This window comes from Notolabrus celidotus, chromosome 6 (assembly GCF_009762535.1).
Source record: "Notolabrus celidotus isolate fNotCel1 chromosome 6, fNotCel1.pri, whole genome shotgun sequence".
Lineage (NCBI taxonomy): Eukaryota > Metazoa > Chordata > Actinopteri > Labriformes > Labridae > Notolabrus > Notolabrus celidotus.
In genome coordinates this window covers 10,424,837-10,436,701 of record NC_048277.1, presented here as the reverse complement: position 1 = coordinate 10,436,701, position 11,865 = coordinate 10,424,837, and the positions used below count along the sequence as shown (strand labels likewise).

General features: G+C 38.5%; 1 protein-coding gene across 1 annotated transcript in view; it reads left to right on the top strand.

The window, feature by feature from the left end:
- cetp (cholesteryl ester transfer protein, plasma) overlaps positions 1 to 10,538 on the top strand; it is a 12,364-nt gene extending 1,826 nt beyond the window's left edge. Inside the window, exons 4-17 of the mRNA XM_034685042.1 lie at positions 1,355 to 1,425; positions 1,723 to 1,810; positions 1,932 to 2,001; positions 2,141 to 2,201; positions 2,409 to 2,500; positions 2,823 to 2,922; positions 4,034 to 4,113; positions 4,203 to 4,253; positions 4,337 to 4,489; positions 6,785 to 6,852; positions 7,231 to 7,273; positions 9,793 to 9,865; positions 10,125 to 10,210; positions 10,309 to 10,538. Of these exons, the coding sequence (XP_034540933.1) occupies positions 1,355 to 1,425; positions 1,723 to 1,810; positions 1,932 to 2,001; positions 2,141 to 2,201; positions 2,409 to 2,500; positions 2,823 to 2,922; positions 4,034 to 4,113; positions 4,203 to 4,253; positions 4,337 to 4,489; positions 6,785 to 6,852; positions 7,231 to 7,273; positions 9,793 to 9,865; positions 10,125 to 10,210; positions 10,309 to 10,386 (1,114 nt within the window). The 3' untranslated portion in view covers positions 10,387 to 10,538. The remainder of the gene's footprint in view (positions 1 to 1,354; positions 1,426 to 1,722; positions 1,811 to 1,931; positions 2,002 to 2,140; positions 2,202 to 2,408; positions 2,501 to 2,822; positions 2,923 to 4,033; positions 4,114 to 4,202; positions 4,254 to 4,336; positions 4,490 to 6,784; positions 6,853 to 7,230; positions 7,274 to 9,792; positions 9,866 to 10,124; positions 10,211 to 10,308) is intronic.
- The last annotated feature ends 1,327 nt before the right edge of the window (positions 10,539 to 11,865 follow it).

Below are 11,865 nucleotides of genomic sequence, written 5' to 3'. Positions count from 1 at the left end.
TACAAACAAATATTATATTAAAATGTTCTGAATGGCTTCTTCACAAAGTCATGTGAGAATTAAGAGAGAGAGCGGTGCGACTTATTCAATCCCTAACATAATCAATCAATGAATCTCCTTAAAAAGTCCACGATAAAGGTAATACGTACCAAACAGAAACATCCTGCTCTCTTCTTTGTTGCAGTGTTGTTTCTTCTTGTTCCCTTTTAAATCTTCTAGGGTCAGATTCAGGGTCCAAAATATATGGAATTTGTCAGTTCAAATAGATAAACACAGTTAACTCAATAACAATGACTTTGTGACATGGCAACAGTGGAGGAGGCTTCTGAAGACATTGCCAACCAGATGAAAGTCAACTCATGGGGGGCTGCAGTAAAGTTACTACAGAGATATCAGGCGTACAATACAAAGCCTGGAAATGAGGATAGTATTCCCTCTCTTAGTGTTGCATAATGCTCCCGGTTAGTGTCTGCAATCTGAATCTTTTCGCTCTGTCAATTTAACATCAGAGCCCTTTTCCTCAGCACTCCATAGTACTATGCACAATGCCCTTTTATACCTAACCAGGCAACCAGAAATGCTATTTGGCAGCAGCAGGATGATTGATTGATTGAGGTCTTGGTTGGTGAATACTTAACTTACTTAACAGTAAACATCCTTGATCAGGTGATTAGGAAAGCAAGAGGAGGTAAACAGGGTTATAGAGAAGTACAGAGTGATATTAGTGACAAATGAATAGTCTTCCTTTTTGAACTTCTGCTAAGCTTCATTATAACTCAACAAAACGTAATGTATTTATAATGGAAATTCTTTTATCTGACATGTCTGGAAAAATCAACAGCAAGCATCAACACGGGTGTATTATCTGACAATCAAGGTTTGATTTCAGTCTGTGCTGGCTGTGACAATCTCTGACTCAAACAGCTGACACAGCATATAATGGTTTGCATGGCTTGTGTAAGAATATAACATCCTCTTGTCCCCATCATGAACAGCATTTCGTTTCTTCTCCTTTTTTTTTTAGAATTCTTAAAGATATCAAACACTTAAATTAAGATATGGTCTATTATGTTTGACTTATTTTAATGGCTAACGTGTGATACTCATACCCTGTCTGCAGTATTACATAGTTCAACGTCCATGTAGGAACTCTGGCTTCTCTAAACAGGACCTGTATTGACTTTTGTTCTCTGTAACTGTACACTTAATATTGATAGGTACCTCATACAACCCCACTTGCTGTGCTCAGTCACTGCACTTCTAAAAATACAGGTCAGTCAAACAGAGAGCATAACTGTGACCCCTCCCACATTGTCTGATTTTTATTTCTCTTATCTTTCTTTCCTCTCTCCAGTCTTAACGTTGAAAATTCACTTGACTTTGAAATTGAGTCTCAAATTGATCTCGGACTCAACCCAAAACTTTGTAAGTACCTTGATGTACTGTATGTGTACACCGAGTTGAGGCTTGATAGACCCTGTGATGCACCCATTGATTAAATGAAACTTGGTATTAAAATCAAATAATTAAATGAAACTTGCAAAGCCTAATACTGAGAAGCTAATAGGTGACTTCTGATTTGTTGCTAGAGGACCAATACACTATAACATTTGCAGATGCATTGCAGCTGCTGGTTTGGTGTTCTTGAACCTGCTTGCACTCTCTCACCTGAGTTTACACTAACATCTGCTCTGTTATCTCTTCCCGTCCTCTGTCTGTTAGACTGTGGAGAAGGGAAGGTAGCAGCAGACACATCAGACTGTTATTTGAACTTTCACAAGCTCCGTCTGCACCTGCAGGGGGACAAAGAGTATGTTTCAAACCTGACCCCTGATGGAGTGTCAGCAGCAGGATAAAAATAAACCCCATATATATATATATATATATATACTGTATATAGTGAGCGTGTCTTTTTGTGTCTTAATGGTCAGACCGAACTGGCTGAAGAAGCTCTTCACTGACTTCATCACTTTCACTGTTAAACTGGTCATAAAAGGACAGGTAAGGGTGAAAAGGCAGAACCCAATTTTCTCTCATTACATTTCAGCCCAACAGTAAATAAACTTGACCTTATTTGTGATGTCCTGTGGATAAAGTTGAGGTGATATTGTAACAAAGAAAAGTATTTTCTAACATACAGATTTGTAAAGAGATCAACAAGGTGGCGAATATACTGGCTGACTTCATCCAAGACACAGCAGGTGTGTGCGTGTGTGTTTGTGACAAAGAGGGAGGGTGAGAAAGTCTGATAAAACTACAGTTGATGATGTTAATCTGATAAATAACAGTGTATATGTTTTATCTTAAATCTAATCTTGTGTGTGTGCGTGTGTGCGTGCGTGCGTGCGTGCGTGCGTGCGTGCGTGTGTATGTGTTTGTGTATGTGTTTGTGTGTATGTGTGTAACAGAGCAGTTCCTCAGTGACGGAGACATCAGTATGGATATTGGTGTAACTGCTGCGCCTGTCATCACAGAAAACTACATTGAATCATACCACAAGGTAAATTAAACCAGTACTAACATTCACAAACAGTTTTTTTTAGAATATGTTTAGATGAAAATATTTTGCAACTGTAACAATATGTCAACAAAAATATAATTAAAAATACATCGCAGTTTAGGGGAGCCATATCTATTAAATTGCATTTTTTACAATCCCAAATAAGTCCCTTTGGTCCCTCACTAGAAGCCATTATCAGAGCTTGATTTTCCATATGAATAATAATCTCTTAAAGGTCTTCAGCTCATTTTGATTTATCTCTGTTCATTCCAATTCCCATTTTGTTATTGATTGATTTATTTTTGTCTCGTAAATCTTCTAGGGGCTGACCAAATACAATAACGTCTCTGCTGTCATCAATGATTCAGTTTTTCACCCAAGACAGCTTACTGAAAACAGGATGCTCTACTTTTGGCTGTCAGGTGTGCATTGCATTTTCCTCTGAATTGTTGGAAGTGTTGGTACATGAGAAAAGAAAGGTATAAAGGGTGGAAAGTCCCAATGCTCTACATGATGTATGTACTGAACACTGATATGGCATTGAAAAAACTGATTTATGTTGATTTCTAAAGTTCCTCAGTTTACCTTAAAACAATCTCTGATCTGATTTAGTGTCTGTGTTGTGCAGGTAAAGTCTAATATTTGCCAATGTGCCAGTAAAAGAAGTTAATATGAGCTTTGCTTCCCCTTCAAAAAGAGAACATGTATGCTAGTCTGTGAAAGTGGCATCAACAACTTCAGAGCTTCTATTCTAAAATCTATTTTCTAACACTTTAGTGAAAGTATTGTGGAAGAAATTACAAAGTTTAGGACCTAGGTTTTGGATTAATCTAAGGCAAGTATATAGAGTGAAGTTTTAAGTCTTACTGTGGTTCTGTCGCCCCCTAGCAGTAGTTTCCCAATGTAAAATTTAAAACAATCTAAGCTTTTCATCACCAGAAGTTATGATATGGTTAAAATATTCTGAGAATCTGGAAAAATCTCTGTACAAAGGGACAAGGCCGAAAATATTGGATGTTATCTTCAGGCCCTCAGGCGGCACTGCATTAAAAACAGACATGACTCTGTAGTGGAAATCACTGCATGGACTAAGGAACACTTCCAAAAACTATCTCTGAACACAGTTTGTTGCTGCATCTAGAAATGCAGGTTATATTGTACCATGCAAGGGAAAATGATATATAAACATGATCCAGCTACCAAAAGCAATCAACTTCTCTGGGCCCAAGATTGTTCAAGATGCACTAAGAAGGGTTTGGAAAAATGTCCTGCACGGTGATAAATCAATATTATGGATCATGTGCGCTATGTTTAAAAATTCATGGATGTGTAACTAGAAACTGGATTTCCAAAGATAGTATTCTTGTATTCTTACTTGTATGCTACAGTAACAAATAAACTGAATGCTCAAATATCAAATTTCACCCCAAAATGTCTGCTGTTAGGTAACACTCTCCACAGGGTAGCAGGGATTTACCTTATTTTCCCAAACTTGTTGGGTACTTTACAGCTTCAACTTGTGTTTAATCCCAGACCAGGTCTTAAACCCACTGCTTAGTGCTGCCCACCAAGATGGTCGTTTCCAACTCAACATCTCTGGAGCAGAACTTATTGTGAGTGAATAATATTCATATATCTTATATGTATGTTTTGGCTCTAATTGGCACAGTTAAGCATGTACAACTGACATTTGTGATTTCAGGACCCTTTCAAGACAGAGCTCTTCAGTGCTATGCCTGAATTTATTACAAAGGTAACAGTGAAACATAATAATCTCTGCTCATTCTCAAATACTTGTCAAGTGAGAAATATCATCTCGCATTTTCGTGTGTTCAGTGTTTGATGGAATCAGGTTCTCCTGAGCTGAGAGTGTGGAGTTCATCTGTTCCCTTCCTCAACACCTCCACCTTGGGTACAACCATCTGGGTGACGGCCACAGGGCAGCTCCAGTGTGGGAGTCAAGGCACACCAACACTCTACTTTCAAACGGTATTCAAGACTAATTATATGACCGTCACAGTTCTTTGGAAATCTCTGGATAAACTTCTATACCAAGTCTTTGATTTAAATAAGAGAAGGAATTATGGTTTGATTCGACTGAAAATGTCATACATTTATTTCATTCATACAGAAAATTAAAATTTTTACTGTTACAGTCATTGGTGAGCTGCTACTTATGATAAGCTGACCACACATGACAAAATTGTGTCCTAAATGTTACATAAATGATATGAATGAAACACATATGAAGAGAATCAAGTGAAGAGAGAGCTCATAATGGTTGACAAATGGATCAACAGTTTTTTTATTTACATAAAATGATTGACACAGACATTGTAATTGACAAACAATAGAAAAAAATACCTTAAATTTACAGTTTCAATATATACATTTATTTTTTTAACACTGGAACTCATACAAATTTTGTCCTACCAAACTAGAATACTATAGCTATAATTGCTGCGTAGTATAGAAAATTACTGTGACATATCCTTATCTGAGTAATAGTGTTACTGCATATTCAGTTTAAATTAAATTAGGATAAACGACTGGAAAAGGTCAGCTCATATTATGAATTCCAATACATCTGACGTGGGGGCACATCACTAAACATTGATTTTAATTGCTGATGTCAAGGATGTTATTAAGTGTCAAATCTTTTCCACTGAAATATTGTCCTATACTTTGTTATCTGGCTCAGCATCATATGGTAAAATACTTGCAATGCAGTGATTACTAATCTTTTAGAATCCTTTACCTCGTAATGATATTTAATGAGACTTGGACTTGGTTTGGTCCAAATGCACAGAGGTAAATAGTTTCAGTGCAGTAGAAGGTAAATGAAACATTGTAGTTGGAAACCCAATGATACTCGACAGGAACTTCATAGAATAGTTCAGTCTTAAATGACATGCAAGGCTGCAAGAGCAACGTTTGTAGGTATATGTATCTAGATCAATTACCAAATATTACCATTGCCATCATTGCTGGTTCCTAAATAGTATCATGATTTGCTCAATAATCCATTCATTATGCAATACCCCTCCATTAAGTTACTGTACAAGAAACTTTTTTAATTCTGTAAATATACTACAAACAAAAACACAGATAAAAATGTCCTCTTTTGTGGAGGTATTGTACGGAGCCCCTAAAGTAACGTGCAGAAATTTTTTTTTGGAAAGTATCTTGTGCGCACAAGATACTTTCTCACAAGATACTTTCTCGTGCGCACCAGATACTTTCTCGTGAGCACCAGATACTTTCTCGTGAGCACCAGATACTTTCTCGTGAGCACCAGATACCTTTCCCGTGCGCACGAGAAAGTATCTCGTGCGTACGAGAAAGTATCTCGTGCGCATGAGAAAGTATCTCGTGCGCACGAGATACCAAGTTAGCACTGGTCTCGGTCATGGCTAAAGGGATCGCTTCACAACCACATACCCTGGAATCTACACTATGATTGGCTGCATAGGAGTGAGACATCTGATTGGTTACAGACAGTGCCCTGCAGTCTCAAAAATTCAGACTGAACAGTCGGTATATAAATGTAACAAGATACAAGGCAGCCCAAGGTTGAAATAAAGCTCAACTAACTGCTGTACTGTCATTTTTAGATCGAAACTGGTTGATCTCTAACTTTGTATCTCGTGCGCACGTGAAACTTTCTCGTGCTCACGTGAAAGTATCTGGTGCTCACGAGAAAGTATCTGGTGCTCACGAGAAAGTAGCTCGTGCGCACGAGATACTTACCAAAAAAAAAATTCACTTTAGGGGCTCCGTAGTATTGGGTCTTTAAATAAAAATAATATTAATGCAGTTTTTTTCTATTGAAAAAAGAGATTTACCGTACAGGATCAGAGACATTATGAGAAGATAGTCAGAATTAATAAGATCTAATTTTAATCTACTCCACTGTTGACAGGCCTCCTGTAGCAAATGATAAAGATAACAGCAAACCTGCTAACTTCAGACTGACTCAATACTTGTCTGATGTATGATTTTAGAGTACAAGGCCCAATAGTAAGCATCATATGACGTTTAGCAGAATCTGAGCAGAGGAGTTCTGCTCTAGCAGGTCAGTACTGTTTTTACTGGCCATCTTCAACCATAACATAACATGCCCCACATAATTTCCTGTGAGTTGGACGTATGTACCCCAAAACCTTGGTGAAAAAAGTGAATGTAGATCTGCAGCCATTTTGTCTATGTAATGACTGTAACGACTTGTGGGGGCAGGGAAAGCTAAACGTTTTTGAGTCATGTCTGTTTGTTTTTTATGTCTAGGAAGTGGTCATAGATGTCATAGCTTCTTACGCTGACAAGAGACTCTTCCTGAAGGAGAACTCTACAAAGTAAGACCTTCCTTGTTGATCTTTGATTTCTTTCTTGTTGAGCAGTCAATGACCTGCCCGCATCTTTCAATTTTCAACTAGTGTATTAATGTATTTGAAGGTAATCTAAAACTATCATCAACATAAATACATGTAAAATGGTCATCTTGTGGTTTGATAACAGCTGCCCCTGTGTCTGCTTTAGTGTACTGTATGTTCTGCCTGTACTGATCGTTGGATGTTATGTTTTGGAAAGTTCAAGATATCAGCCCTACCCTACCTAAATTTCAACTTTCAGTGGTTAGCGACTACTGCCATATTTGGTCATCGCAGATGTACATTTTTCTTTTTTTTTCTTCTAAATACCCAATGCATTGACTCCATGTTCTTTCTTTACAGTGTCTCTGTACTCCAAGTTGAGCTGTCATTAGAAAATAAACAGGTAAAGTGTTTGGAATTAATTTTTAATGGCAATTTTAATGGCATAAGAGATACATTTAATAAAGCGATGCTACGGTAAAAAATGTATTTGTATAGCAAGGAATTGGAATTTATTAGATAAAAGTTGTATGTTTAAATTTCATCTGAATTTCAAATACCAACTGCAGAACAGATTTCCAATTGTAGATGATAAGGAAGTAGCTTCTCTGTCAAAAGTTCATGTTCTCCTCCAAACGTTAGGTGCCATGTCCACTGCCGCTGTTTTTTCTGTTTTCTACTAAGACCCAATTTGATTCAGCGTTTTCAACGCTCAGCATTTTCATCGCTCAGCGCTTTCAGCGCAAAATGCCCACAGCGTCAGCTGATTATTGTCTCAGTGCTCTCTGTTTAAAATACTGAAGTATGCACCAACACTTTTGTAACACTGCCACCCTTATCAATGTCACTTCTTAACCAAAAGGGGTGGGAATTCTGAAATCAGGTTTGTCAGCAACAATGGCAGAGGTCCGTTTGTAGAAGAAAAGTTATCACACTTGTTTTTTCGAGGTACAATTTCCAAGTCTAGAGCTGCTGCTAATGCTATGATACGACTTCTATCAATAGTTTTACAGTTTCTTGATGAAATGCCATTGGATGAAAGCAAGTATGAAGCATACAGAGCATTTTTAAACAGACCCTACTTAGGGCAGCGGAAGTGCAGCGGGACTACTTTCGTAACCTACCAACAGTAAACGCTGGTGAGAAGCTCTCTGAAATTGAGGTCATGGGCTATCCCAACTCCCTCAGCAGTGGACACGGCACCCAACTGCCAAATGTCATTCCTTTTCTTGTTCCAATTTCAGTGATAAGACAAGCTAAACTGTCCTTGGCCTCTTCTCTCTTACATTATTATTGTCTGTATTTATTAATCTAAGGGCCCGATCTACTAAAGGTTTGCGTGTATAAAAACAGGTGCAAACTTGATAGCGCGCGCAAAGCTGACGTACTAACCGGGAGCACCGAGGATTGCGTCTTTCAAATGAGCAAAATAGCACTCGCAAATCATTTAGCGTGTTTGCCTTCATGAATATGCAGAATACATGTAGATCATCAGGATGCGCAAAATACTGGGAGGAGGAGATGCAAATGTAATCATTTAGCACACGCAATGTGATTTATCAAACCTGAAGCAGATAGCGTGCGCTGTTTTTGCATCTATTTTTAGCACGTTTGAAAGGCAGGTGCAAACTGGCACAGCATTACGCACACATGGCTGCGGTCACTGTAAAGCTCATCATAACATCGCTTTACAACATGCCCACAACAGCGGGGCTTACAAGCATTACTACATGTTATAGTCAATCAAACCAAGAGAACAAAATAATAATAATAATAATAATAATAATAATAATAATAAAACAACACAAATTCAAAGCAGTTCAGCATCACGGATAGCGACCGCATCATTCTGACACCCATTTTAACTTTTTCTTATAATGAGAGCACAGTAGGTCACTGTATCAACAGCTATAAAGTTTAGTCAAATTGGCACAGCGGCCCACATGCTCACATGCAAACACAAAATCAATATGAAGTACTCGGCCTACTCACCACTGTTTGGACGAGCCTTAAGCTCTGCGGACTTGTCCACGATGCACTGTATGTCCATTTTCTTTGATCTGTCATTCTCAATGTACAACATGACATGTCCACTCAGTCTATTCTGTCCCATCGTGCTCATCAAGGGGTTTTTGGTTAGTTTTAACTTGGAGAATGAGCGCTCACTGAGCTGCGCCAGGCAGCTCTGCGTAAATCCTCATCTCGTGCTTGCAGCAGTGTGTTGGGGTGAATTGACTCAAACATGTTCCCAGTTCCATTTAAGCTAGTGAATCTTTGGGACAGTTGCTGGATGATGTTATCAGGCATTAAAAACGTTCACCCGAAAGTTGCTCTCTGCGTCAGTGAGGCGACTGTCTTCATCTAAGTGATGCATAACTTTTCTAGAGCAAGAGTGGCAGACTAAGCCTCATCAAATCGCTCTCTAAACTCCATCAAAACACTGATTGCGTTTTGGAGTAGAGTAGATGCGTTTATTCCATCAGCAGATCTTCTGTTTTTTCTCACAGCATTCACCTTTTCACAGATGACTTCCAAAATCGCGTTTCTAACGCTGAGATGTCTCTGCTGGAGTTCACCGATGTGTTTATTTCCCTCCTCCACAAAGATCTCCAACTCCATGGCTTCAAACTTCATTTATCACTTAAGGCCACTCTGCTCTCTCAAACTCTCCATGGTGACAGCCGATAGCACACGCAAAATCCTCGTAAAATAGGGCGGTCCGCACCACTTTTGCACTCGTTATCATTTGCGCATGCAGTCTTAGTAGATCACCCGCAACACGCCCAGAAATAGCACGTGCAAAATTATTATTTGCACACGCAAATTAGCGCTCGTTATTTTGGATCTTAGTAGATCAGGCCCTGAGGCTTTTATTTTCATGTTTAGTCACACTTATTTTATCATCCCATTGTATTTTTCCAGCTGCTTGATGAGACATGTCTGGTATTCATTAAAGAAGCAGTGGAGAGGATAGGCATTCCCAAGGTTCTGTCAGGTATGACAGCAAAAATACCATCATTATAAAGCTTTATCTCATCTCCCAGAGGGCTTCATGTAAATTTATAGTCAATTTAGTTTGTCATTAACATTAAAGTTTTTGTACAAACACATCTACTCACTTATGAAATAAGCATGAAAAATATAGAGTTGTTGCAGCCTCAACAGTTTAGATTGCAATAATTGGCATCTGGTTTGAAGATTCATTTACTTTGCTGAAGAATCCCCTGTGTTGCTTTCGGTCCTACTTTTTATAGTTCTTGAGATGGAGCTAACCAGAGTCCTGGACAAACAGGGAACTAACTTATTTGACATCTATAACCCAGAAGTGCGTCCGCAGGATGTAAGTAAGACTTTATTTAATCATTAGCCTCAGCCTGACTCATTTACCTCTGTACTTCTGACTCGGGTCTTCTCTCTCTCTTCCTTGCTGTGCTGAAGGGCTTTGTGGTGATTCAGATGGATTTTGGTTTCCCTCATCACCTTCTCGTTGAGTTCCTCAAGAAGACTTTACAGTAGTGGCACATTTGACCAGATTTGTTTTTATTGACTAGCATTGGAGTGAGTCTTGAATAGAAATGTACATGCACGCATCCACCTATATCTTGATTTTTTGTTTCTAAAAACTTTCTGTATTGCTGTATTAAAAACAGATAAAAGCAAGGGGAAAAGCTTGTTATTGAGGCTCTCATTTTCACTGGGGACTGACTGTAATAACTGGACAGATTTGGAATTTGGGGATGCATTTGGAGTCTTAGAATTTGTCTTTAAGTAAAAAAAAAATCTCCAAATATTAGGAAAAGAACCAGCTAAGCCTTCATATATTTATAACTTTCTTAATTAGCAGAATACTTGACAGTTTTATTTTTCTGTCTTTATGGATGTTTGACCAGTAGTATAATAAAACAAGTGTTTTTAGTCTCAATATTTTAAACATTACTTGTTTTGTTATTAGTAAAGTCCTTTAAAAAAAATGCAAATAGATATTTTGTGAATAAGCAAAGTACTGCTGATTTGATATCTGTAATGTCAATTTCATGTGAGACGCACAGTAAGTGCACAAAATAACATAAATAACTTTCCAGTGAAATACTCACCAAATTTAAAATGAAATCTGGAAGTTCAATAAACATGCACTATTTTCCCCATTACTCAAGTCAAAGGTCAGGCTCTGAAGCAGAGGAATTGTTCAGGGTCAAAAGACACTTCGACAAGCCAGATACAACGTTACACTGTGACAGAAACATCACGACACTGTCTAGAAATACTTTTTCCATTTTTCCTTACAATATGAAATTTGATTAACATCATGAGACAGGCTTGAGAAAAAAAGGTTTTTACAATCTGACACATTTCACTAGTGATGTTACGAGATGTGCCGAGGCTTCGAAGCGTGTGTCGAGTAACGAAGGGGGCGTTTCTGTGAAGCGCGTATCGAGGCTCACTTCATTGAGGGGAGGAGCCGAAAATGATGACGTCCGAAGCCTCGCTGCCCGGCTGTACCACGTGACTGCTTCGGCAAGTGGTTCAGATTTTACTGCGAGGTTTCATGGTTTGACAGCAATATAAACCCCTCAGGCCCCATTCATAATGTGGGTGTTTGATGGAGAGCTGCGGTCAGGTCAGAGTTCGGATAGAGTTTTGATAGTTTGGATACTAGAGTTTGGATAGCGTTTATATAGTTTGGAGAGTTTAGAGAGAGAGAGAGAGAGAGAGAGATGGTTTGAAGATTTAGGAGTGAAAAGAGGACAGGTAAGACAGAGCCAACTAGAAAGAGGGGAATTAGGTGCGGACGTGTTACTAATCTGTTGCAGACTTGGCCTAATGGTGAATAGCACGTCCATGAAATATTTGGCCAGGGTTCGAGTCCAGCCTGCGGCTTATTAATCACATTTTTTTTTCACTTTCTTCCAGTTTCTACACTGTCCTCTCCTCTACAAATAAAAGATGTCAAAGCCCAAAAATATAACTTTAAAAAGAAAGAAAGGAGGATTTCCC